Here is a 27368-nt window from a genome sequence, read left to right as displayed (position 1 = left end):
ATTATTACTTTTCAAATCTTATCAGTATTCTAACTGCAACTCAAAAGTAAAACTGTAAAAACATTTTTAAAATCTGTATCCTAAGAGAAAATATAAGATATATAAATGATATATCATTAAAACATTATAAATGCAGTGAACATGGGTCAAGTAGTTCACAAACACTTGATTTAAAGAAACACATCATACATATTGTTTATTAGTGCTGATTTATGAAAATGTGCTCACAGTCAGAGATAATTTCATTTCATTGTTTTATATGGAAGATGTCCAATTGTACACTTTTAACATGAAATACAAAAAAGAAAAACTTTTCGAAAAGAGGACTTTATAAGTACAAAAACAAACAATGTACAAGGTGCTGCATTTCATCTTTTTCTCCCCCTGTGTGCTTTCCGTTGAGAAAATTAAAGTGCAAGACAAACACCAGGGTTCAAATGTTTTAAAAAGAAACTGCCCAACTCCAAACAAATATCAGATCCTTTTGTAACTTTTTAAAAACACATTCAATACACAAACCATGCATGGACTGACTGAAAAAGAGCTGGTACTTAGATTAGAACATTAGACATGTTAGATGTCTATGGTAAAAATGGCAGGGTAAACTCATAGCATAGTACTGACACGCACAACAAATGAACACGTACGCAGATTCCACGGGGGCTGATAGAAAAACGAATGAACAATTCTACATGACTCGGTGAGAAGTTAATGTGCTAGACACGTTCGCAATTGGTTTCTTTTGAGTTTGTCACAATGAAACATAAGAATTACCAACACTGATGGGTAATTACAACACACGATCGTCACCTCGACCACTCATGTGACCAGCGTGTCATTTTGGTTTTCCTTCTTTTTGAGGGCAACAGTTTTGTGAGCCTTTACCAAACAGTAAAAACAAACGATCCACTCCACGCTTCACAGCGTAATCACAACCTCATAAATAATGCAAAGAAAATGGATATTTACAGAGCACAGTGGTTTGTATGAGGCACTATGTTGTACTGAACGTTTTACATTTCCGCGGTGTGACATTGTACTTGCAACAAAAAATGACATTATTTGTCAATGGACTATGAGGATATGAATAATCTATCCATAAATGGATGGAAGTGATCATACGCCCAAATGTTTCATTTATTCCCATGGAATAATATGGAAGCTCATTTCCGTCACAGAATAAAAAAATAAAAAAGGTGACGGCGAAAAATTCCCGACTTTTTTCTTGCAATTACAAGTTTGTATCTCACAATTCTGACCTTTTTTTTCCAAAATAGCGAGTTTATATCTTGCAATTCGGACTTCATAACTTGCAACTGCGAGTTTATAACGGGCAATTCCGAGTTTAGATTTCTCAATTCTGAGAAATAAAATCAGAATTGTGAGAAAAAAAGTCAGACCTGCAAGTTTTTATCTCGCAAGACTTTATAACTCGCAATTACAAGTTTATATCTTGCAATTCGGACTTCATAACTACAATTGCAAATTTTATCACGCAATTCTGGCTTTATAACTTGCAATTGCAAGTTTATATTTCTCAATTCTGATAAATTAACTCACAATTGCGAGAAAAAAGTAAGAATTGTGAGTTTATAGCTCGTCGGACTTTATAACTCGCAATTGCAAGTTTGAATCTCGCAATTCTGACTTCATAACTCGCAAATCCAACTTTCTCAATTCTGAGAAATAAAATCGAGTTTTTATTTCGCAATTCGGACTTCATAACTTACAGTAAAATTGCGAGTTCTCTCAAATCTCTAAATTCTGAGTAAAAAAATTGAGAATTGCGAGATATAAACTTTATTGCGAGAAAAGTCAGAATTGCGAGATTTAAACTCAACTGCGAAAAAATCAGAATTGTGAAACTACTCAATTGCGAGATAAAAAGTCAGAATTGCGAGTTTAGATGTCTCAATTCTGAGAAATAAAATCGAGTTTATATTTCGCAATTCGGACTTCATAACTTACAGTAAAATTGCGAGTTCTCTCAAATCTCTAAATTCTGAGTAAAAAAATAGAGAATTGCGAGATATAAACTTTATTGCGAGAAAAGTCCGAATTGCGAGATTTAAACTCAACTGCGAAAAAATCAGAATTGTGGAACTACTCAATTGCGAGATAAAAAGTCAGAATTGCGAGTTTAGATGTCTCAATTCTGAGAAATAAAATCAGAATTGCAGGATATTAACTCACAATTTAGAGAAAAAAAAAGTCAGGAATGTGAGATAAAAAGTCACAATTAGTTATTTCATTTCCTGGCGTAAACAAGCTCCCATAAAATAACACTTTTAAACTGCTTTCAATCACTTTTCAGGTATAAAAAGGAACTTTTCTGCTTCAGATCTGTCAAATCTGATTATTTACACTCATTCCTCAACTATGTAATTTCTCAGATCTACATTAATCTAATGTTCCAGTTTTCAGTCATTCATTTGAACGGTGCAATTAAGAACTGTCTTAGCAAATGACTTCATTAACTGTTTGTGGTTATTAATGTAAATTACATGTTTTTTTGTCAATGTACTCTTTAAAAAAGTAAGTCAGATATTTTATTTCACAGGATACAGAATTGCTGTTGTCAGGATATAACATAAGTATTGAAATCTCAAGACTGCAAATGAGGCAGAATATTAGAACTGTGCACTGCCTTTACAAGGGAAAATAAATCATAATATAAAACACAAACGATCAAAATGCAACAGGCCCTACCAATACCACAAAATAAAAGCTCCTTCAATTATAATAAAGACTTCAATTAATTTTGGTTAGAGTCAAAATTTAAACCTTGAGTAAACTGAGCAGAATTAAACAAGACATTTATAGCACATTCATTTGACGAGCCTAAATGTGTTTTCTGCTGACGCACCGCTAGCAGGCTGTCTGACAGCCATTACCGTTCTGCTAACATTATACCGTAGTAATTCAGCACCAGTGAGCAGCGGACGTCCAGTGCAGTCAAACTGCTGATTGCTGAAATCACTGCGTTGTGAATCACAATCATTTGCGTAGTTAAACCCGTTTCGCTTTTTTAAAGCACCATTACTCTTTAGTAAAGTTATCACTTCCACTCATTTCCCATCTCACATATATTACTACAATATTTCAATAAATAACTACATCTGACTCCAAATCTCTTCATAAATAATTGGAGTGGCTTTGTTTTTAAACGAATTTAACCATCAACAGCCTCCACTGAGATTATATCATCTTGAGTCAACTTTAAAGGAGATTTTTTACCTCAGTTCACAGCCTTTCAATACTTTTGAATTTAATAAAGCACATCAAAATAATTATTTGAACTGTAAATTATCATTTTTTAAATGATAATTACGAAATTACAAATAAAATGACAATTTTTTTTCCCTCACACTTATGAACTTTTGGCTAAGATCAAGTGTAATATCTGAAACACAAACCACTAATAAAAATAGTGTATTTAAAGGCTATAGAAATAGAGCAAAATTCTCTTTTAAGAGATGATCAACACAAAGAGAAGCTGTTGTGTTTTTGTTTTTAATAAATAAATAATTAGTACATATTTCAGTCTAAATTTAAATAATATAATCAAATTTTAGAAATTTTTTTGTACATGCTTTTAGGGTGACAGTGCACACTTTACTAGTAACTAATAATAGGAATAATATTTCATAGTAGCAATATAGTGACGATGGCTATACATTTGGAAAAAAAACCTTTTACATTTAAATTCAATTTTAACCTATGAAGATATTCTTCTGGGCTCACAGATAAACTATTTACATCTGTTAAGTGCTATTTATGTTGCTGTAAGAAAACAACTGGACAGACCTGAACGAGGGGGGGTTTTGAGAACGATCCCGAAATCACAGCCTCATTTGCATATTTAAAGGGACTTAAGAGGTCTTCGTTTTGCTATCCACCTACATTGTGCACCATCTGAACCAGTAGTGTCGTCTTGACCTTCGCAACAGCAACTAGATGTAGTAATTTCGAAGCTTTGTATATCTTTATCTATTTGTGACGTTAATAATACTTAAAAAACTGAACTCCTAACTACTAACCCAATCATTGGGTGAGAGAGGGACTTTTTTTAGAACCCTGAAGTTGCAAACCCGTAATATAACTCTTTGTCATCTGAACAGCTACAAACACACTCAAATGTCACAAACATGCAAAGATGGTTAGAGCAATAAAAGATGGACTGCCCTTTATGGCACTGAGCGTGGTGACAAACGCAGACGGATGGAAAGCAGTTCTTCTGTAACTATGAATTGTCTTTTTTAGATGTTTAGAACTGAGCTGGACCAGACTGGACTGTTATTTGCGAGTATATCTGTTCAATTTCCAATGCACTAAAATTCACTCTTGCCAAAACATTTGTTTTAGGTCACTTAAATTCATAATCTCATCAACAGCATTCCTGAAATCTTCAGGAAATCACTAATGTGTCATGTTATTAATATGAAAATATGAGTGTAGTTGCTGTTTGAAGGCAACAATGACAGGTTGTACTTCTCTACTTTTTTTTTTTTTTAACACAGAAAGCAGACATACCCACTCAAGCTCAGCCAAGATGGTAAACCTCAGTTTGACTACAAGCTATTATGCGATTCACAGAAGCACTGGAAAGGCTCTGAGAAAGGAGACGGTTTGCTGTGCTGCTGTCACGGGGCGTCAGGTTTGGGGGATTCTCCAGACAAGGAGCCGAAGCAGCTGGAGATACCTGCTGAGTTTGGCATGGAACCGGCATGTGGCTCCACAGGAGTCAGAGTAATTTCCACTTCTCCTCTGTCCTCTAATAACGTTGCAGGCGGGAGGTACGAGATGGCGCTCTGTGGCACTTCTAGGGGAACAGGCCTTCCTTCTCTGTATAATGGCGCACGTTGGATGACCATCCTCCTGGTGGTCAGAGGGTCGAAACCGGGTTGGTTGGGATCTTGCATTAGCAGGATGGACTGCTGCTTCTCCGGTTCTGGTGCAGGTTGACACTGCATCACTACGCCTCTATTCTCAGCGTCTGTCACTTCCTGGATGGTCGGAAGTTGGCTAAGCATCAAGCCTGGCTGGTCCTGGATCACAATTTCAACCAACTGCGAAGGAGTTCCGGGAGCACAAGAAGGCATGGCCTTTTGGATTACTCCTCTTGTGAGCAAAGCTGGATTTGGATTCGAGGTTGGGGCTGACAGTGCCTGTGGTGCCATGTCTTCAGGTCTTGGCTTTCTGGGTCGTCCTCTTTTGCGTTTTGGAGCAACGCCAGCGGCTGACACTGAGGTGGAGGGGTCAGGGCCCCTCTTTGGAGCCGCCGGTCGCGCTCTCTGGACGACAGGGGTCGGAGCAGCGGAAGTGGCGACCGTGACCGAAGTTTTCTCACGCTCAGGGTAAGAGAGACTCATGCCCGATGGCAGAATCATAAGAGGGACGGTGCCGCCTGGTTGAGAGGGTATCGTTGTGACGGTAATGGGCAAAGTGACTTGAACACTTCCTGAATCGGCTGGTGCCAGACACGGTGGGGAGGTTTTCTCTGGGACGGTGCCCCTGGGAAGGAGCTGAGGCAGCTTCTTCATGTAGGCCTCCACTCGAGCCGACTCCACCTTGTTGGTCGGTTTATCACTGACCTGCTGCTTATTGGATGGCGGCTGTTCCACACCGTCTTTCTCTTTTTGCTGCCAAAAACATCAGAGATACTTTTTTCTTAAAAGTATTATATTTACTATTTATAATACTATTTACTACTGTTGATATTACCGCAAAACGAGTCCTTAAAGGGTTAATTCACCCAAAAATTAAAATGATGATTTACTCACCCTCAAACAGTCCTAGGTGTATATGACATTCTTCTTTCGGCCAAACACAGTTGGAGTTATTTTATAAAATATCCTGGCTTTTCCAAGCTTTATAATGGAAGTGGATGGTACCTTAGATTTTGAAGCCCAAAAAACCACATCCATCCATCATAAAAGTAATCCATAAGGCTCCATCTGGTTAATAAAGGCCTTCTGAAGCCAAGCGATGCGTTTTTGTTAGAAAAATATCCATATTTATAACTTTACAAACTATAATCACTCGCTTCCGATAATAGCAGTATGCGAGTCTAGTTCCGGCGGAAGAGAGACCTCTGACCCGACGCATGCCGTATTGATGAACGCTGAAGTACAGAGGATAGAGCAAAACAAAACACCGTCACGAATTAGAGGTCAAAAGCGAGTATTTTTTCAGAGAAATGTCGGAGGAGCTTGAGTGTGTTGCCCAGCCCTATTTGTTTGAGTCATGAAATGCGACTACTCTCACCTAAGCTTACGCTACTCCTACATCCTACGTCATACGTCGGGTAAGAAGTCACTCTTCGGCAGGAACTCGAACTCTGGCAAGCCAGTGGTTATTGTTTATAAAGTTATAAATATGGATATTTTTCTTACAAAAACGCCTCGCTTGGCTTCAGAAGGCCTTTATTAACCCCCTGGAGCTGTATGGATTACTTTTATGATGGATGGGTGCGCTTTTTTGGGCTTCAAAATCTAAGGTAGCATTCACTCCCATTATAAAGCTTGGAAGAGCAAGAATATTTTTTTTAATATTACTCCGATTGTGTTTGGCTGAAAGAAGAAAGTCATATACACCTAGGATGGCTTGAGGGTGGGTAAATTATGGGATCATTTTCATTTTTGGGTGAACTATCCCTTTAAGGATTTATTTTGTGATAGTGTTTGGCTGACAGTAAATTATACAACTTAGGACCTGGCTACTTAAATAAATAAATAAATGGCAATTAAATATCTAATTCAGTTAAAAAACATAATAGTACAGAAAAATAATATTATCCAAATATTTGCAGCAATCTGAATAAACTGTTCTAGAGAGTAGAGCAAAAATGATTAATGAATCATTCTGTGATTATGAATTATTCTGATTATTTTATTTGCACAGTAATACCTTATTGTCCACACTGCCACTATCCTCCTCTGCTCCACCTGCTCGGGAAGCTGCTGAAATCTTTTTGATAACCTTATGAGGTTTGGAAGATCCACCTAATAAACCAGGCAAAAACAAAGTTATTATCATTAACTAAAACCATTTAAAAAAAAAATCATTTTATTTTCATTACCTGAAATAAGATAAAATATACAATCAAACTTATTTTATTTCATCTAGCTGCCAAGGCAACATTTCTCAAGTTGAAATACTAAAATAACTAAAACTTACCATAAACACTACTTTAATATATTAAAAAAGAAAAACTACTAAAAAAGACAAAAGCATAACATTCTAACTAAACTGAAAACAGAAAATATAAAAATTAAATCTAATTCAAAACTTAACAAAACCTATAACCGTATATGAATGATACTACAATAACTCTGAGCAAAATGTAACATGTCATCTTACTATACTTGACATGTACCTGCAAGAGCGGCTGAGGTGACGAGCTCGGCTTGGCTGCAGCGTGGGTTGACGATGTGCTCCTGCACGAGGAAGCGTGCGATTTCTACCACCGTGTCAAAAGAACGCTTCAGGATCTTTTGGGCCCAGTCACAGATGAGTTCACAGGCTGCTTCGGTGACCTCTTGCTTGTAGGTTTGCACCAGTTCTGTCAGTTCAGACTGGAGGTGGCACATCAAATGGGTATATAAATAGAATATTTTAGCATAAGCATATGTTTATGTTAAAATTAACCGACAGCCTGTATTATTTTCATGTTGTGAAAGCAAATTAGAGAAAAAGTCTGTAGTAAGAAGACAATCATACCGGGTCATTTTTGAGGTCCAGGTTGGGCAGTAACGGCATGTTTAACACGGTCTTTCGACGTATCCCACTATAGCAGTATGTGCTGGAAATTATGTTAAGGGACAATATACTATACACCAAGTCTCATCCAATTAAAAGAGATTTTTAGTTTGAATTCAGTTAAATGATTATCAATTGAATGGGATGAAATTCATTTGTCAAAAGTATTAGACATATAAGACATCTTAAAACCAAACCATTACAGATATATTCCACCATGGAATAAAAAATAGGTAATTGTGACTTTTTATTTCACAAATGTGAGTTAATATCTCACAATTTGAACTTTTTATCTCCCAGTTGCAAAAAGTCTGAAAGGAGGTATAAACTAGTGATTATGAGGGGGAAAAAGTCAGAATTGTGGAAATATATATATATATATATATATATATATATATATATATATATATATATTAATTCTGTGGTGGAAACAGGCTTACATTGTATTAAGAGTGTTGACAATGTGCAGAAAGCCATCTAAGTATCTGAAATATTAAAAAATCTTTAACAGTGCAACGTGTCTGTTTTCATTACATTTATGAATCACTGTATAATCAATCTGATGATGTGGTGTCTTGGACTTCTCTAGATAGGGTTTTGGAAATATTTTGAGGCAAAAATGTTTGTCTGTGTTTTATACAAATTAAATTAAATCAGGGAAAAAAGGATATTTGGACTGTCCTCTACCGCCCAGTCTTCGTGCTTTAATGTTAGGGAAGATGTCTCGGATGATTTTGCCAAAATTTGCTGCACTTAGAGGCCGATGCTGTAAGTTGTCACAGTGCTTCCTGTTTAGATATAAAAGAGGTCAGTAAGCAATCATTGTATTTTTGTGAAAAACTGCAAACATGGACAGAAAAAAAACAGATAATTGTCCCTTAAAAGTCTAGGTAAACAGCTGGAAAGTGTTTACCTATATAAGATATACATTTATTAGATGTAACCACAATACTGCACAATGGAAGCATCGTAATTACAAGTTTCCTAGTCGTAAATTATACATGAACGCCCACTCAAGTCGTATTTACTACTGGGAAACTCTGAGATCATTTTGATACCCGAGTTTCTGATTTGGATGTGTCACAAACTTTAAACGATTGCTGCTGCAACTGGTATTCTTTATTAGTTTTTTCCACAACAGCTACATTGCCTTGTCTTGTCGTTAAAGCGGTACATATTAAACATACATGAATAACCATTTGAAACATATTGTATGTTTCATACACACCGAAAATAGCATGTATATGACCGAAATTTCAATATCGTCAACAAGCTGACTATCTAGTGCGGTGAATGTTTATATGGTTGTACGAATGGGATGCTAGATTTTACTAAAAATTAAATATCTTCAATACAGTTTGGCTATAATAAGATTTTTCCCAAGAAATTCCTATACTTTTCCGACAACAAATCAGTCCTTACCGGTATGTCTCGTAAACATCTTGTTTAGGCAGGCAGGTGTCAGGATGTTCCTCCAAGTGGCTACGGATCCAGTTACAGGTGTGAAGCTGGTCTGCTGTGTTGACCGAGTTTGAATCGCCACTGGTGCACGCAGAAAAGCAGTAAGTAAACATGTTTCACATATAACATTTCTTGTCACATTAGTGTTATTTCTAGCTCGCCTGATTGGCTAGGATTTAAAAAAGGACCTCAAATATTACTATTCAGAATTGATATATTTAAAAAATAAATGAATAAATACAGCATTCTAGTTTAAACAAATGGATCAAGGCTGACTGAAGTATATTTGTGTGATTTTTATGAGCTGTACCTCTTCTCTCCTGTACTTGGACCTGAGGGTAGCTGTAGATAAAGGTAGAGTTTGTCGTTGTCAGAGAAACGCTGTACATCTTCCTGAGAGGAGACATGTCACAAGGAGAAAGAAGAAATGAGGGGGAAAAATGTGCTCAAAAACACTGCAAATGTACATGTAAACTTAATGAGTGTGTAATATTATACTGTACAATAAGACAGTTGTAACACAATATAAACATGATTGGTGGTAACCTAGTTGTTATAGATGTAATAGTTGTGCCTTGATGAGAGTGTTTCTCCAGTGTTCACACTATAGCTAGCAAAAAGTGTCACTCTGTTATATCCTTGTTATAAATAAGAATATAACGACTATAACTGAAAATACACTTGATATAAACTATACAATTTCAGAAGACTGAAATCTCATTATACTTTATCCACTTACCAAAATTTTTTCCACTTTGCCCTGCACATTTTTACTGTGGAAAAATAAAAAAGATTAGAAACATACATGTATATTTGTGCAAATAAAGATGGAAAAGAAAAATGTTTCTTTCTTTTTTCTAACATTTCTGGAAATAACGGTAAAAAAGACAGTCATTTCTGTGCCACTAGTATCAATAATGACCATTTTAAAAAAGGTTTCACAAACACTCTATACTGTCTGTCACTGGTCACAAAAAAAGAAGCCTTGGCCCAAACGAACCACTAGCTGAGCCAATGTAGCTGCTGGGGTTCATCATACAATGACGTGATGATACAATGACGCTTAACCACCATAGTATGATACATCATTGGAGAAACGAACTAACTAGTCACAACTGTTTCCCGAAAACATAGTAACTTTGTCACACATCCATCATTCGGACCACGTTGGTTCAACAATTTAGTTAATTAATGACTTCACACACGTGAAGACTTAACACGTGAATGAACCTCATTGGCGAACATGCTTGATTGTCTGTTTACTGTGAGTAGATGAATGTTTATATGTGAATAAAAGCCTAAATTCGATCTGTTCAGTGTATAAAGCGATTGTGTCTGTTCAGAAAAAACTCGATTTATATGGATTCGTTTTATGATCTCTTTATGAACTTTTTGAAGTGTCAAAGTGGTAGTTGCGTAGCTGTCAAAGGAGGGACAGAAAGCTCTCAGATTTCATCAAAAAGATCTTCATTTGTGTTCCGAAGATGAAAGACTTGGAATGACATGAGGGTGAGTAATTAATGACAGAATTTTCATTTTTGGGTGAACTAACCCTTTAATTTTAAAGGTAATACACCATTTCTTCTGGTAATACAGATTTAAGATCGTCTCTGAAACACAATGAAGAAAGAGTAAAAAGTAGTAGTTCTTACGAAATGTTGCTCTTAAGCTTCTGCAGCAGCATACTGGGCTCCGTCTCCCCCTCCCCAGCCGAGGCTTCTGTCTTTACCTGATCTTCTGCCATGTCTCAACCACTCTGGACTGACAAACTGCATTCAGAACCCTCCTGGACCTGAAGCTCTAGACAGAATATGAGGCAAATGTTAATGTGTGTTCACATTAGGTTTCGACTAACTTTCTAGAGTCTGATATGCAACAGCATGTTTCACAAAAGTAAATTAATTATAGGTTTATTGAGAGATGCAACCAGGGCTTAACTAACACAATTCCACAGTTGATTAATGCAACTAAATGTCAACAGTAAAAGTTGTAGAGTGTTTGCAGGTTTTAGACCATATTTGTGGTATTAGGTTTTTAAAAAGCATATTTGTTGTTTTATAGTATTTCTTTAATATGCACAACAACATAAAGTCTCCAGACAGTCTTAGAATAAACTGCTTACTGGTTAACTATCAATTCGTCACATGTCTGTGAATGATCATCAGTTTCACTACAAACTAGCATATTTAGGCCATGTTTACACATGCAGATACAGACTGTAAACACACAATAAAACCACGCAAGCGCCTAAATTCTCCCACGCCTAAACGCTCAAGACATTTTCCCCGTTTTGAAAATACAGCCACTCATGAAACTGTTGTCAGGTCAATCGGATAGCGACCATGCCCAAATACTGCAGGGCTGTTTTTCCTGCCCCAGTCCAGACATTTGCTCATATTCAGCACACACGCGCCCAATGAAGTTCTCAACATAAGATACTGATGCTTTCGGCCGGTGTATGCATGATACCAGGATCAAATCCGATCACTCATTATCACTTAAATGCATGATTTAATCTAATATATGACTAGCATACATGAGACATGCACATTTCTGGTTGATTACACCCATGTGTATCTCTGTGTGGGCGTACAGAAAGGCCAACCAACCAGAAACTAGTTGAGGCCATTGGTTATTTATGACCAAAACCTCATTTTAGCGCAAGTTAACCAAATTCTCAAACGCAACTTCTCATTGATCACTAGTAATAAACAAGTCTGACTTAGCAGCTAATAGGCTAACGTGAGTTCGAACAGGCCAAAGAGACGTCGACTTAACGAAACCGACAAAAACGAAGTTATTTTACTATAATTCAAAATTTAATTACATAATTTGTAAAAAATGAATAAAATAAATAAATAACTTTAGCTTTTTGTATATGTATGCACAAGCTAGCTATCGTTAATATCATTACCAGGCTGTTTCTATAGAGCTAGCTAGCCACACTTGTACGCCTCGAAAACCTTCGATTATTACATTAAAATACCTGGCTTTTCTCATAAAAAAATACCCATTATCATTGTACAAAGTTTACCTAATGCAATATCTCATTCAAATACAAAATAATGATACCGTTTATTTTATAAACGAAAAAGAAACTACCTGAGACAAATATAGAGCAAAAATCCCCTTTCGGCTTATTTTGTGATTGGACGACTGTGTTATGTCTGCCTGACTACAAAGCAAAGCTCGACGCTAGTTGGTTGGTCTGAGTCATCCTACTTGGATACAGAATGAAAGGGCGATTTGATTGGTTAATGGTTTTATGCGAGCAAAAAAAAGAAAAAGAAAAAAAAAAAGAAAAGAGAATCCTTTTAATATTCTGTCAGGCAACTATCATTTTTGTGTACATTTTTATGAAATATAAACAACTACATTGTAATTGGACACAATGATGGACATTTCCTAAAATATAGAAAATTCTTAATATGCTTTTGTATGGTGATATTAATACCAAATTAGCCTTAAAGTAGTAATATTCAATATTTATTTTTTTACAAATTCAAAGGTAACTTTTAAGTGTACTTTTATGTACTGAAAGCATTAATACAACCCGTTAATTAATGTCAAGCTCAACTAAATCCTAGGAATTTGAAAATATTTTTACACTTTTTTCACTCCAGTGTTCACATAAAAAAAACAACGTAATTTAAAATAAGCTTTAACGTCTCAGGGATAGGACAACGTCTATATCTATAAATACAAGTGCCAACAAAACCTTTCAGGAAGAATTTCAGAATTATTATAAATTATTGCTACATTTTTTATTGCTACAAATTATCATTATCATAGCAATTACAATTGCTTTTATTAAACAATTGCTATTGTAAATCCTAACAAATTAAAACAATTCAATATAATACCCAGACGCAATTTATGCTGCTTTGTCTTTTCTCTCTTTTTAATACCAATCGAGACTTTTATTTTGACACTACTTCACTAGTCTCGAAAGGAAAAGGAAGTAACGCATGTTCTACACAAGTTTGACCCTTGTGGGTGATGGATTTCTGAATACTACAAATTAATTGAGTTATTTTATATAAATGTGCCTCTAAAAGCAGCAGCAATAATTCAGGTAGGTAGAGTGCCACTGTATTATTTGGGATCCGTTTAAAAACCTCTGCATTAACACTCATTACCCAAGAAAGTGACCGCTTTTATTGAAGATGCCGCTGCTGTAGTATTACAAACTGTCAGTGGGGGAATATAAATTACCACCCAAATGTTGTATTTTTGTAAGATGAAATGCATGACATATGTGTAATTCAAGAGTAGATTCCACAAATAATTTATGTATTTTTTTTATGTTTTTATTTTATTGTCCACAGCAGTATGAGACTGACAGCGCTGCTTTCGATGGCAGCAAAAGCTGCATTTCCACATGATTATCGTTACGGGACAAACAGACCTTGGACGATCGCAGCCAAGCGGCTCAATCCACCAGGCAAGAAAAGAAGAAAGGTGTTTGTTGAACCTATTGCAAATGAGGAATGGCACGTCCTGAGAGGAGACACAGTAAGTTACCCTTTCTGTGTTTATGTATGAAAACATTTAATATGTAGTGAAAGGTTCAGTTTTTTTATCCACCTGACGTCTTCCAGGTCATAGGCATCTTTTAGTCCACTGGAAAGTAAATAGTAGATATTGATTTCAAACAATTTTCAAACTCGGGGTACTGTGGAAAAGTTAACATTATTTTTGATTAAAGTCGGCATGAAACGGAAGTTGTGTCCGTCTTTTCTTCTCTATTGTGACGTATATCCGAGTGAAACGTCTTTTCGAACAAGAAAAAATGTAAGGTGGCAATTGATTGGATGGTTGTGGTTTGCTATTGCTGTGATCTCATGTGAGTGACAGGTTGCCCCGCCCTCACGCCAGTAAACAAGTCATCTGTGAAGAGACTATTACTGCGTTTGAAATCGCATACTCTCTTGAGTAGGTACTTATTTTAAATAAGTACTTTGCGACCGCTAGAAAAATGTGTGTAGTATGAATGTAATCCGGACATACTATTCACCATGTTGTCATTACCATGTGACCTACCAGCATCCATTGCGATCGCTGCTCTGACATTCACAAATCCTCTCCCATGGCCTCATGGGACAGTGAAGTGTCTTCACAACCTCGCCCAAAGTAGTAGTAGTAGTAGAAGTAGTAGTAATTATGCAGCCTAATTTATTGTTATTACTATAGTAAGTACATGTAGTAACATATGTAACTACTGTATGTACCCTTAAATTAAAGTGTTACCAAATATAAAGCTAACATTTGAATTTTACAATGGGGTCCCACACTCAAGGATTATTATATTTGGGGGTCCATGGCAAAATATAAAAAAAACCCCTGTTTTTAAATAATCTCCCTGTAGTAGATGTTTTAGCACCATTTAACTTGTGCGTGTTTTGTATTATTTCACAATGCATATCTGTATAACATGGCATTTAAATCTAATTCAACCAGGTGGAGATTTTGTCTGGGAAGGATAAAGGAAAGCAGGGCAAAGTTACTCAGGTGTTCCGGCATCGAAACTGGGTCATTCTCGAGGGCCTGAACACGGTAGGAGTAAACCGTGTATTTAATAAGACTCTTTTCTTTATGATTTTATTAAAAAGCGGCACTTTAAATTGTTTTAAACATTTTTTTCCAGCATTACAGGTATATTGGGAGATCTGGAGATTATCGGGGTACTTACATCGCCAGTGAAGCCCCTCTGCTGCTGAAGGATATTAAGCTTATTGACCCTACTGACAGGTGAGCATTAACACTGCCTTCTGGAGCATCAAACATTCAATACAGTAGAATGGCTCTCAATGCATGTGTTTGTGTCTAATGTTTCTCAGGAAGCCCACAGATATCGATTGGAGATACACTGAAGAGGGTGAGCGAGTGCGTGTTTCTGTCAGGACAGGACGGATTATTCCCAAACCTGTCTTCCAGAGAAAAGACGGCATCATTCCCCAGCAGTGGAAAGGTGGGCTTTCTGAGGAAGGGAAAGGGGTTGAAAGTTAAAAAACAATGCATTTCTTCCTAGAGTTATAAATATTCAAATCTTTAAATATGGGGTGTTTATCTACCTTCCAGATGGACCCAAGGACACGTCACCAGAGGACACGCTTCAGAAAACATACATGCCATCTTTGAAAACCCTTGAGGAAGAAGTTATGGAGAAATTAAACATTCAGGAAGATAGAAGGCCTCGTAAAAGCTACTGGTACTGAGTTACCACAGAGACTGTGTATTATGTTTGAGCTTAAGGACAACAGCAAGATTATTTATCATGGAGAAATAATGTATGTGTTCTGAAGACTTTGTCAATAAAACTAAACAAATGTTATACTCCGTTTTCCTTGATTTTATGCCACAAACACGTTACCAACCAATACACATTGGCTTATTTTCTGTATAAATGTATACTATGGTTCAAACGTTTGGGGTCAGTAAAAGCTTTATTAAGAAATGAATACCTTTATTCAGCAAGGATGCATTAAATTGATCAAAAGCTACACTAAAGACATTTATAACATTATAAATTATTTCTATTTCAAATAAATGCTGTTTTTTTAAACATATAAGAATCTTGAAAAAATATTAATTTTTCACAATATTACTGATATTACTTTTTTTTTTAATCAAATAAATGCAGCTTTGGTGAGCGTTAGAATCTTCTAAACAAAAACAATGAAAAATCTTTCAAATCCCACTCAATATTCTGCCTAAACATTAACCGACTTACCGTAACAACTTACCTCAGCAACAACAAAACTGCTCAAATAATATTCACATAAAGATACTTTTTTGGGTTATCTATCGGTCTATCTCCACAATAATTCCCAGTTTCTCTCAATATAATATTCATGTTGTTTAATTGTTCGCAGTTGTTTTGTTTATTCGAAGATGTATTGTCATGGTTCGTCACGTTTATTGATGAGATTCCACTCCACGACGGTTGGCGTCAGTATCGCTGAATCCTCTGAAACGGTGCAGCGGATGTTGAGGAAATCCTTCACGATGGTGGTGGAAGAAAACTGTTTATGGGTCTAAATGGTTAAAGAGGAAAGATATGTTTATTAACAGTTATTGCTTGTTTGTTTAGACTATTATATTCGTGTTTTGCAGAGAAAATATTGCTTTAAAAGCTGAGTTTCCAATGCAATCACGGGTCCGGCTGCAAGCGTAGATTTATCTGGAGGCGAATTTGCCATCGATGTTGTGATCTAACGTTAACGATATTTAACGTTACACACAATATTTGTCCATGTAATTTAAACCTGGAAGGACCGTACAGAATGATATGAGATCAGTTGAGCTCCGTTGTCAGCGATTGTTGCGTCTGATTCACTCTCTTATGAACACATCTGATCTGTGGCGATGTCTCTGGTAGCGTACGACAGCAGCGACGACAGTGATCGCGATGACTCGCCGGGTTTACCCGCTCGACCCGCGGGCAAGATCGGCGGACTGTTCGCTTCTCTGCCCGCGCCGAAGAAAACACAACAAGCATCAGCTCCTCAACCTAAGAAAGTGACCATGGACCTGCCGAAACCCAAGAAACGCACAGAACCCGTCAGAATCACGGTTCCTGAAATAAAACCAGCAGATGTGAGTTTTACTGATCCATTAAAGGCTAATTATTTTACTGAATAGTCTTTCTTATTGATGGCGTTTGTCTGTTTTAGTCCGACTCTGATGATGACGAGCCAGTACGAAAGAAATCGGCTCCTCAGGTATGGATAAAAATATATATTTTTTAAAATTACAGCTGTACTTTATTGTAAATAAATATTTCACCTTCTTCTGACCCTTAGAATTAAACTTTTTTCACATTTAAGTATATACAATATTATTTAGTTTATAATTATTTATAATTAGCTATTAAGTATTTTTACTACTGTATTAAGAATCTCATTTGTTTTCCCCATAGTGGAATTGATTTTTAGCGGTAACTTATAAACCTTTAGACAAACCTACTCTATTCTTCCAAAGTTGTTAATCAATGTTATATGTCTATGTTGAAGTCATCAGCACACATTATTTCTTTTACTTTTTTTTTTTTAAACTAATTGTGTACGGCAACAAAATTCCGGATGGAAAAACTACATTACCCATGATCCTTCCCATGATCTCCACCAATCAGAGAATCGCGACAAGCAAATTGCCACCAGAGCTGCGAATAACATAACCGAGTCAGACGATATTTGTATATGCATGTATGTTTTTCAATAAAGGTAAACAATATCGTTTCTGTATTTGTAAACAACATCGATAGTTTTATAGTTCTCCATTATGGGGTTCCATTTGTGCCGAAATTATGTCGACATGCTATCTGTCTATGCTGTGTCTCGTCTTCCATGTCTATGTCTATGTCTATGTCTGTCTGTCTGTGCTATGTGTCGTCTTCCAGTGAACAGACACATAGACATGGAAGACGACACAGCATAGACAGACAGACATACATAGACATAGACAGTGAACAGACACATAGACATGGAAGACGACACACAGCATAGACAGATAGCATGTCGACATAATTTTGGCACAAATGGAACCCCATACTCCATTGTTTTTAATCAATGATGTCATTCGCAGTGCTTAATGGGATTGTAGTTCCCATTCAAAGTTTGTAAATGTTGTGAATCACATTGAAGCATGTTAGTTTGGTTCATGGCTTAAACTCTTAAATAAATACTTTAAAAAAAAAATTGCCTATGGAAAAATGAATAGGAAAAATAATTCTGTAACTAATGCCTTGGAAAAAGTGGCCAGGACTTTTGCACTCTATATGTAAATGACCTCTGTTATCATTGGCTAACCACTTTCACGGTTGAAATAAGTCACAGCGCCTCTCCAAGTTTCTGAATATTGAATGAGTGGGCATATTTGAATAAGCTGTTGGTTGTGGCATCATCATCACATTTTTCTGGATGGCCCGATTTCATCATATTTTGTAAGTATAAATGATCTGGGTTGACTTACCTCGTAGTAAATAAGAATGTGTTCTTCCAGGGCGGTGGTGGTCTGTCCTCTCTGCTGCCCCAGCCTAAGAATCTGGTGGTGAAGGAAATGCATCGGCCCCTGGTGCCGCACACCCTAACCAAACGCCCTGGATCGGACAAGCCGAAGGCAACCACAGGAAAGTCCCAGGGTGTTTCTGGAACCAGCCCGTCCCCGTCCGCCATCAAAGCCGCTGCAAAGTCAGCGGCAATGCAGTTAGCCCAAAAAATGGCCGCGGATGAAGAGGGAAGTGACGATGAAGTCGCTCCGGAGAACTACTTTTCCCTACCAGAAAGCTCATCAGAGCCTGTGATGTCCAAAAACCCAGATTCTCAGCAATACGTTCCCACTCTACACCCTCCACCCGCTGTGGAAGACTCTCCATTGGACTTTGGTTCTAATGCAGACAGTTACAGTGGGCCAGTCGGAGCCGGGCAAGACTGTCAGAAGGAAGAATACCCACCGCAGTATCCTGAGAATCCACTGCCTGAGACTTCTCCACAGGTACTTCAAACACCTGTCCTTATGAAGAAGCACCATACACCATATTCCTTGTAATTTCAGCAGCTGATGCTTAATGCGTATGTTTGACAGGATTACCTTGAGGAGGGATATTACCAAGACCCAAACGCTGCAGCGGACGAGCAAGGCGATTCAGGCTCCTCTTCAATGTTCAATGATGAAGCAGTGAGTTGTTTGTAGAGTCACTATTTCCTTTTCTGTATTTAAATATGATTTTTTTTCAGTATTTATATGGATTTCCATATTTTCCAATATGAAATATGACCCACATGAATTACTTAAATCCGGGGAACAAAACTTCTGCATTTTCAAATACTTTTAATTCACAGCCGTATTATTTGTATTATTATTCTGTAAAACAAAGGAATAATAATAATCACTCTTATTTTTTTGTTGTTATTTTGTTGATATTTTATTAAATGTTAAAAATATTAATAATTGTTAATTTACTGTGTATTTAATAATTGTAATATTTTTTTACAGTACAACAGAATTACTGCAATCGTAATATTTTATTGATTTGTTCGTTTTATTGATTTGTTCGTAGTATTTTAAATAATAAAAATATTATTTTGAATAATACTGACCATTATTATTAAATGATCATGTTTTGTTTTTCAGTACAATAGTATAGTTGGAATAGTGTTATTTCTTCATTGATATGTTTATTGATATTTTATTTAAGGAAAAAAAAAAAAAAAAAAAAAAAATATATATATATATATATAATTTTTTTTTTTTTTTTTTTTTTCATTTTTAAATAATTTATAAATACATTTTATTCTTAGCCAATCACATGCCTGATTACTATTGCTCATAGTATATTTTTTATCTAAGTATTAATCTTTGGTGCGCATTTGTCCAGTTCCGTTGAATGTTTCATCATGCATCTAGTTGAGGTGTGCTGTTACATTTCCAAGCAAATATACTTATAAATTTGCCTAGTGGATGCAAAACAGGTGTACAATTCTGTATAGAGCGTTTCTTTTTTAAACTTGGGCCAGTAAGTTACCTCCTAGCAACCACTAAGAACACCCTAGAAACCATGTATTCTAGTGCATCCTAGCATCATGACGTTTTACCATGACTAAATCCTGATTGATCAGGGTTCAATTCCAATATTCTGTGTATTTCTCCAGTTTCGGCGGCTGCAGGGCAAACAGAATCGCGGAAGAGAGGAAATCAAGTTCCTGGAGATCAAAGGAGACGATCAGCTGAGCGGCAATAAGCAATGGATGACCAAGAACATGTCAGCCGAGGCCGAGCCGCGCAAGTCCTTCAGCAAGGTAAGCACCTCCAGTACAAGATTTCAGTTCAGACAGGTGCAGGAGTTGCTAACAGTGTCCATTTTCTGAGGGATGGAAATAAATGAAAGAGAGAGACTGACCTTTCCATCTCTTTTTTTCAGAAAAAAGGAGATCAGCCAACGGGGCAACAGAGACGCAAACACCAAATCACGTATCTGATCCATCAGGCCAAGGAACGCGAGCTGGAACTCAAGAACAACTGGGCCGACAACAAAATGACTCGGAGACAAACGCAAGCCAAGTACGGATTCTAATGGACTGGATATCAGGATGTCGCGCACACATCTACCTAATGTGGAGCAGATTTTGTTGGCCTATACAGAAATCTTTTAGCCAGCTTTTAGAGCTGTAATGCCAGTTCGTATTGTTTCAGAAAGGACCGAAGGACTTCAAAGCTCTATTGGCTGCTATGACTTTAAGACGGCTCCCAAATGTCTACCTAATACGGTCTTTCCATTTGAACAACATTGGGTTTTGTTATGAGGTTTTAGTTCTGTCAAAAATCACTTGTAACATTACAGTAGCTGTGTGAGTTCACATGATTTATTATTATATGTTTGGGATGTCATGAATTGTTTGTCCGATAGGGTATTGTCTTCCACACTGCCATCGTAAGCAGTGGCATATATAAAACGTTATTGATTAGACACTTTACAATAAGGTTCTGTATGTTAACATTAGTTAATGCGTTATGTATTATGATTTTTTTATAGCATTTAATAAGTTTGGTCAATGTTAATTTATGAATATGCTATTGTTTATTGTTAGTTCTTAATGCATCAACTAATGTTAATGTCTAAAAATGTATGTTTGTGTGTAAATTAATTCATGTTAATGTATTGAATCTTATTGTAAAGTGTTATGAAAAAACCTTGTAAATCTTAAAGTGTTTGAGTGAATCTTCCCTATCCTTTGATTCTTTTAACGGCTCGTTTTCATTTGAATGTAGATTCTTAATGAAAGACCCTTGTGTAGAACCATGAGTAAAGTGTAACATGACACCTATAGGAAATGTACTAAAATGTTTCATTTTGTGTGTAAAAACACTTTTATGTGTGAAATAGTTCCTATATCACTGCCAGAAATAAAAAATACATTAACCTGAGCAAAATAAGGTTGGTTCACAATATAATTTTGAGTTTTACAAGATTTCTACATTGAAATATGGGGGGAGTATGTTTTTAATTTATGCTAAATGTGTAAATATATGTCTCAAATAGTAGGAATGGGTTCAAATCACAAACATTAAATTGAACAATGATTTAATGTTGAGTTTGGGTGTTCTTTATACTTAAAAAAAATAAATAAAAAAAAGTAAATTATTTGAACTTGAACATGATTTCACACGGTGTTGCCAAGTCTGTGGTTTTCCCTCAGAAATTAGGCTACTTTTAATTCTGCGGGTTGATATTTTGTTTCCATGGGTTGATTTCAATTAATTTTATTAATATTTTAAATCAGCTTTTATTTAAAAATGTTAATTTTCATTTTTCGTCATTTCGTGTAGTTTTGCCATTTTCTTATTAGTTTTTAAATATTATTTAAGTTTAATTTATTTTTATTTTATAGTTTTTATTTATTTATTTATTTCCAGTTCATAATTTTAGTGCTCCAACTTGAGCAGTATATTGCAAGGCAGCATTTCTAAATTTCACTTAGTGTGTTTTCCCAACTAAATTTTATACTTTATTTCAGCTTTATTTTAGAAATATTTTTAATAGTTTTATTTAGCGGTGATAACTCCGCTAATGCAGAATGTGCAGTAGTGTAAAAATGTAATCAATGGGAAGATAAGTGAATAAGATACACATGCCACAATTTACTATACTGAAAATAAAATAGTGTCACAAAAGTATTTAAGAATTCAGATTAAGCATGTTTTTGTAAATTGAAAAAACAATAGTGTTATTGCATTAAAAAAACAATTATATGCACATTGGGAAAGCTACTGTTTTAAAATTAGAAGTTAAATTTTGACGTTAAATCCAGTTGTTTTACATATTTTTTTGTAATATATTCTATACAGTATTCAATGCAATTACATCAACTAATTAGAAAAATGATGAGTAATCTCTTACTTTACTTTTTCCTGGGAAAAGTACTTACAGTAAATAACTACTTAGTAATGCATTACACCTAATACTGCATATGATTTAATTTTGGGGGAAACCTGACAGTCATTTTGCAATATATTTTAAAGATAAAAACATCATAGCAATAATAACAGCCCCTCTCAAATTACAAGTACAGACACATTTAGTGCTCTGTTCTTAGTGAGCATCAGCATACACAAAAAGACAGATGTAGGCCAAAGAATGAAGACTACACGGGAAGAAATAAACAATCATTTTATTTGTACAAATTCCTTGTGTATATTCTCCAAGTTGCATTCAGCAAATAAAACGCTATTCTGAATCGGACTGTTCTTGCTTTTGTTGCTTCTTCATCAGCAAAAGTTGGCTAGGCTCCACATACGGCACCACAGGCATGGGCACCCTGACCGTGTCCACTCCATTCACCTGAGAGACCAAACACTGTTCAGATAGCAAGTTCTGCCAGAAACCATTCAATCCCAGAAGTGATCATAAAACTGTCAATGACTTACCGTGACATCACACCAGTACTCTCCAGGCCCTGTGATTGGTTCCTCTGGAAGAGTCAAGGCATGAGTCGGCACAACCACACCGAGCTGAGGACAGAAATACAGTCAATGGTACAAAACCAATGCGAACAATGTAGGCATGCATTACTTTTGCACTTGCATTTTATGTTGCGTGTTTCTGAAAATTGACAGATTTTATACTTCCAATAAAAATAAATGTTTCCTTTTTCTCGTATCTTACCTGTCTAAGAAACCGTCTGCAAACGATCTCTTTTGTGAGCGAGTACTGTAGTGAAGTGTGCATGGCAACTTCAAGCTGCGTTTTCTTCAGGAATTCAACAGTCTGCAAAATGAACAAACACAAAAATGAAGCTGCTCATGTTGACACCAATATAAAACCTACAATTTTGTTTAATAAATTATGTTTTATAGTTTAAAACACAAGATAACTCACTAGCTGTCCTGTGCGTGTCTGGATTCGGTCCTCTGGTCGTCCCTCACGCAGAAGCTACAGGAAAAACCAAGCAAACTGTGAACACTTGAAATTATGAAAACCCATTTCCACCACATAGGAAAAATAAATAATGCTTTGGTAAATCTTAATTATCACATAAAAAGTCAGAATTATTACATTAAAAAGTCAAAATATAACATAGAAAGTCAATTATGAGAAGTTGAAATTCAACAAATTGGACAATTTAACAAAAAGTCAACATTATGACATACAAAAAATGTTTCTGGAACAAATCACAATTATGATGCCTCATACTCATGTCATAATTTCGACTTTTCATCTCATAATTATGACTTAGTATGTCATAATGTTGACTTATGTCATAATTTACAAAAGCACGATCCTTTTTCTTATGTGGCAGAAATGGACTTCCATATGAAATTATGTTAATGGCAAATGAAGTGATTTGTAAATGTAACTAACCCTTATTTCCTCTGCAAACATGTCTTTATTTTCCTGTGAAGGGTAGACAGCCAGGCCTTGGGGAAGCAGTTTGTTGCGGCCCAATGATTTTTTCACAAAAACTGTGTCGCCTCGTCCACCAAGCTCTGTAAAATAAACGCAACATTACAAAATCCAAATCCAAATATTACAATATTTTTGTAATGCAAGAGCACTCACTGGGCACGGTCTGGGAGAGGATGAGCTCCATTTTATCCTGGGAATCGTGTTTCCTGTCCTCAACCATGCGGTACACTCTGTGTCGACGTGGATGTAGCCTGGGTGGCTTTCCTTCCTTTGATAAAGGAACCTTCCAACAGCGTTCGACAATTACTGTATTCTAGAAGAAGATTAAAAAGTCAAAAGGTGTACATGTATTTCCATCACAACTCCATATTCAAAGTCATTTTTGAACTGAGCTTTCATGAACTGATGTTGATCTGTGTCTACTCTCTAGTCATCAGACTAGACACAGATAAACAAGATGAGCAATGACAAGCATGTTCAGTCATCAGTTTATAAAATTATGTATATTTTAGGGCTGTCAAACGATTAATCGCATCCAAAATAAAAGTTTGTGTTTACATAATATATGTGTGTGTATGGAGTATAATTATTTTCTATATATAAATACACACACATGCATATATATTTAAGAAAAATGTGTTATTTATATATAAAATATTTATATATAATACAAATGATATATAATATAAATATATATACACAGTATATACATGCAAATATTTCTTAAATATATACATGCATGTGTGTGTATTTATATATAGAAAATAATTATACAACACCGTACACACACATATATTATGTAAAAACAAACTTTTATTTTGGATGCGATTAATCGTTTGACAGCCCTAGTAACGTTATATTTGCAACTGGACCAGATTAAGTCAGAACAATAACTGCCAGAAATCACTACAAATCAGTGCGTTATCAAAGATGTTCATTTTCTTCTGCTTACCTTGCATGCTGTTTGTGACAGATTCTGTATTCGACTCAAGGAAGATTTTAGATTTGAAAGATTCCAGCAGCTTTGAAGGACAAACCTTGATGATGCTACCGCCCACATGATTAGTATAGACGTTACGATTGAAGATTAATGAATTTATTTAGTTGCGAATATTAATCATAGCCACCACTCGTAGCACGATATAAATACTTTGTCAAAATTCACAAATATTTCAGCAGATATCTCTCACAATCTGTCACTGCATTCACTAACACACATGAATAGCGCCGGGGTGATAAAGGACCCCTATAAGGTAGTAGTGTATTTTGCCTGACAAAAAATGTCAGCAAGTTTGTTTAATGAGCTGAATTTATCACTTACTTTAAAATATGAATATTGTACAGCACGTTTGTTTTCCAAATTGGCGTATTATATTGTAAACAAACATATAAACATATAAGTATATAAAAGAGTTATGACGTTAAACATTACTAGTTCTCCAAGTAACTCATTGGTTTCAAAATAAAAGTCCCTGCTCAATAAAAGTCTAATTCCTTCAATGCATTTAACAAATTTAACGGTTATTTTCTCTCTCTCCTGATTTTGTAACCTTCATGGAACACAACCAGTGGAACTGGTAAGTTTTGTACATTGAGGTTTTTTTTTTCAGTAAAGATTGTGAGAGGTTACACTAAAATAAACACGTATATGAAAAGGCTCTTTATTGATTTGTAAAGAATATAAATCAACAAAAAATTGGCTATGCATCAAAGTCTTGTAAAACATGAAAAATGGCAGTTAGACTATTCATACAAAACAAATAGAGAATGTATAAAATGTCTCGACATGCACTGATTCAAATTCACTACCTTAAGTATTAATTGAAAAAATAAATTTGGTAACAAGAGTGTAAAAACAGCAGGGAAAAGGCCCAACAAATTGTATAAAATTATATGCAATGTATATGCAATTTACAGTGAAATATGATGGATTCAAAAGACCAAAAAACAAACAAACAGAGGTCTTGAAAAATTACACTGAAAATACACTCACAAAGAAATCCTTTTCAGAAACATGATGATTCATATAATAATTACACTGAAAAAGATATATCGATAGTAACTACAAATAGTACTGTTACTGTTAATGTATCATTGTCATTTCACAAAATTCATGGTCTGAATAAATAAATAATTTGTAGGGATCCTACATAATCGCCTGCACATCATGAAAGTTTAAAGAAACGGGGCTTTAGATTATCAGCTGTATTTTAACAAACTCTGTGTGTGCATAGTTTATTTAAATAAACTGTCTTGTTTCTCATGGACTGTAATATAGTCTGCCAATTTGAATGATACAAGCCTATAAACTACAAGGGCTTTAAATGAATTAAGTTCTGCAGTTTAACTTTGATGTTTAAGATCACAAATGCACAACTTCGACACAATTTCGATTACAATTAGCCCTTAAAAGTATCATTTCAGAACTGTGCCTGGCTAATAATGACAATCATTAAAGCTCCACACTATGCACAGCCTCATTATGATGTAATGAGTATCAAGATTTAGCAGCTAGTCCTTTCAAATTCAGTTCAAGCAGACATCAGTGATCCTTCCAAGCTGATCTGAAATGTAACTGACTGATGACAAGCTGTCGTAGCCTCTAATACTGAAGCAAATGACTGGGATGAAACATTAACAAGTTTACATCATCACTTCACCCAGTAACACATAAGAATCAATTATAATACAATTAATTATGATGATGGAATAAGAATGGGGTTACATTTTATAATATTTGATAGCATTTGAATGATTTAAACTGTAATTATTTTATAAACAGTACAGGCTATAAGGCCCATTTTGAGTTGGGAAACCAACAAGTGTCTATAAGACGCCATATACACTGCTGGTCAAAAGTTTGGAAGTAGATTCGATTTTTAATTATTTTGAAAGAAGTCTCTTATTCTCACCAAAGCTGTATTTATTTGGTGAAAAACACAGTAAAATAGTAATATTATAAAGTATTGTTGCAATTTAAAAAAAATATTTGAAAATATTTGAAAATGAAATTTATTCCTGTTATGTCAAATGTCTTATGTCTATATATATATATATATATATATATTAGGGCTGTCAAACGATTAATCGCGATTAATCGCATCCAAAATAAAAGTTTGTTTTTACATAATATATGTGTGTGTACTGTGTATAATTATTTTCTATATATAAATACACACACATGCATGTATATATTTAAGAAATATTTGCATGTATATACTGTGTATATATATTTATATTATATATAATTTATATTATATATAAATATTTTATATATAAATAACACATTTTCTTAAATATATATATGCATGTGTGTGTATTTATATATAGAAAATAATTATACTCCATACACAGACATAAATTATGTAAACACAAACTTTTATTTTGGATGCGATTAATCGCGATTAATCGTTTGACAGCCCTAATATATATATATATATATATATATATATATATATATATATATATATATATATATATATATATATATATATATATATATACATATACATACATATACATAATGTGCCGTGCTATATGCCGTGCTGACAACTTTTTTGTAAAACGAGGAAACAATTATTATATCGTTGCCACGACGACTTACTAAAACGCGAGAACGAATTGTTAATTTGTGACCACAATATATTTTTGTCTGCACAATTTACTTAAAGTGACAGAATTCTGTCACTTTTTTGTTACCAACAATCTTCTTTTCTGTTGACAAGTAAGTGGTGACAATTTA

General features: G+C 35.2%; 4 protein-coding genes across 8 annotated transcripts; 2 read left to right on the top strand and 2 right to left on the bottom strand.

The window, feature by feature from the left end:
* Positions 1-160: 160 nt before the first annotated feature.
* Positions 161-12403, bottom strand: rfx5 (regulatory factor X, 5). Of its 3 annotated transcripts, none has more exons than XM_079879322.1 (10): positions 12325-12403; positions 10875-11022; positions 9962-9995; positions 9533-9615; positions 9184-9303; positions 8433-8549; positions 7723-7801; positions 7379-7577; positions 6910-7004; positions 161-5642 (listed from the first exon to the last, which is right to left on the bottom strand). In XM_079879322.1, exons 2-10 carry the CDS (start codon positions 10964-10966, stop codon positions 4644-4646), a joined length of 1818 nt encoding a protein of 605 aa, XP_079735448.1. In that variant the 5' UTR covers positions 10967-11022; positions 12325-12403; the 3' UTR covers positions 161-4643. The 3 variants fall into 3 exon arrangements, with proteins under 3 accessions (XP_079735448.1, XP_079735449.1, XP_079735450.1); XM_079879323.1 differs by lacking the exon at positions 12325-12403 and adding an exon at positions 12257-12302; XM_079879324.1 differs by lacking the exon at positions 12325-12403 and adding an exon at positions 12137-12178.
* A 752-nt stretch (positions 12404-13155) lies between these two features.
* Positions 13156-15555, top strand: mrpl24 (mitochondrial ribosomal protein L24). 2 transcript variants are annotated; one of them, XM_079880034.1, is made up of 6 exons: positions 13156-13297; positions 13554-13737; positions 14683-14778; positions 14870-14973; positions 15063-15193; positions 15304-15555. In XM_079880034.1, the coding sequence occupies exons 2-6, from the start codon at positions 13555-13557 to the stop codon at positions 15438-15440; spliced, it is 651 nt and encodes a 216-aa protein (XP_079736160.1). In that variant the 5' UTR covers positions 13156-13297; position 13554; the 3' UTR covers positions 15441-15555. The 2 variants fall into 2 exon arrangements, with proteins under 2 accessions (XP_079736160.1, XP_079736159.1); XM_079880033.1 differs by having other exon boundaries at positions 13164-13297; positions 13551-13737.
* A 630-nt stretch (positions 15556-16185) lies between these two features.
* On the top strand, positions 16186-21000 carry prcc (proline rich mitotic checkpoint control factor). Of its 2 annotated transcripts, XR_013822016.1 has the most exons (7): positions 16203-16821; positions 16899-16946; positions 18226-18717; positions 18808-18900; positions 19875-20021; positions 20144-20676; positions 20900-21000. XR_013822016.1 is itself a non-coding variant. In XM_079878955.1 (6 exons), exons 1-6 carry the CDS (start codon positions 16591-16593, stop codon positions 20294-20296), a joined length of 1164 nt encoding a protein of 387 aa, XP_079735081.1. In that variant the 5' UTR covers positions 16186-16590; the 3' UTR covers positions 20297-21000. The 2 variants fall into 2 exon arrangements, 1 of the variants encoding a protein (XP_079735081.1); XM_079878955.1 differs by having other exon boundaries at positions 16186-16821; positions 20144-21000.
* A 1372-nt stretch (positions 21001-22372) lies between these two features.
* Positions 22373-26172, bottom strand: mrpl9 (mitochondrial ribosomal protein L9). The gene is made up of 7 exons (XM_079879336.1): positions 24579-26172; positions 23780-23939; positions 23582-23706; positions 23099-23152; positions 22886-22987; positions 22648-22731; positions 22373-22561 (listed from the first exon to the last, which is right to left on the bottom strand). The coding sequence occupies exons 1-7, from the start codon at positions 24684-24686 to the stop codon at positions 22448-22450; spliced, it is 747 nt and encodes a 248-aa protein (XP_079735462.1). The 5' UTR covers positions 24687-26172; the 3' UTR covers positions 22373-22447.
* Positions 26173-27368: the final 1196 nt, after the last annotated feature.

This window comes from Squalius cephalus (assembly GCF_949319135.1).
Source record: "Squalius cephalus genome assembly, chromosome: 8".
Classification (NCBI taxonomy): domain Eukaryota; kingdom Metazoa; phylum Chordata; class Actinopteri; order Cypriniformes; family Leuciscidae; genus Squalius; species Squalius cephalus.
This window is presented reverse-complemented; position numbering and strand designations above follow the sequence as displayed.

Bases quoted from the DNA above. Each gene is read 5' to 3' on its own strand.
- rfx5 (XM_079879322.1), bottom strand. From the start codon at position 10,966: ATGGCAGAAGATCAGGTAAAGACAGAAGCCTCGGCTGGGGAGGGGGAG. The intron at 9,996-10,874 runs GTAAGAACTACT...ATTTTTCCACAG, and splicing joins AAGCTTAAGAGCAACATTTC to TAAAAATGTGCAGGGCAAAG. The intron at 9,616-9,961 runs GTAAGTGGATAA...GTCTCCTCTCAG, and splicing joins GCAAAGTGGAAAAAATTTTG to GAAGATGTACAGCGTTTCTC.
- prcc (XM_079878955.1), top strand. From the start codon at position 16,591: ATGTCTCTGGTAGCGTACGACAGCAGCGACGACAGTGATCGCGATGAC. The intron at 18,901-19,874 runs GTGAGTTGTTTG...GTATTTCTCCAG, and splicing joins CAATGTTCAATGATGAAGCA to TTTCGGCGGCTGCAGGGCAA. The intron at 20,022-20,143 runs GTAAGCACCTCC...TCTTTTTTTCAG, and splicing joins CGCGCAAGTCCTTCAGCAAG to AAAAAAGGAGATCAGCCAAC.
- mrpl24 (XM_079880034.1), top strand. From the start codon at position 13,555: ATGAGACTGACAGCGCTGCTTTCGATGGCAGCAAAAGCTGCATTTCCA. The intron at 13,738-14,682 runs GTAAGTTACCCT...TAATTCAACCAG, and splicing joins ACGTCCTGAGAGGAGACACA to GTGGAGATTTTGTCTGGGAA. The intron at 14,974-15,062 runs GTGAGCATTAAC...AATGTTTCTCAG, and splicing joins CTTATTGACCCTACTGACAG to GAAGCCCACAGATATCGATT.
- mrpl9 (XM_079879336.1), bottom strand. From the start codon at position 24,686: ATGTGGGCGGTAGCATCATCAAGGTTTGTCCTTCAAAGCTGCTGGAAT. The intron at 23,707-23,779 runs GTGAGTGCTCTT...TTTATTTTACAG, and splicing joins CCTCTCCCAGACCGTGCCCA to AGCTTGGTGGACGAGGCGAC. The intron at 23,153-23,581 runs GTTAGTTACATT...TTTTTCCTGTAG, and splicing joins TGTTTGCAGAGGAAATAAGG to CTTCTGCGTGAGGGACGACC.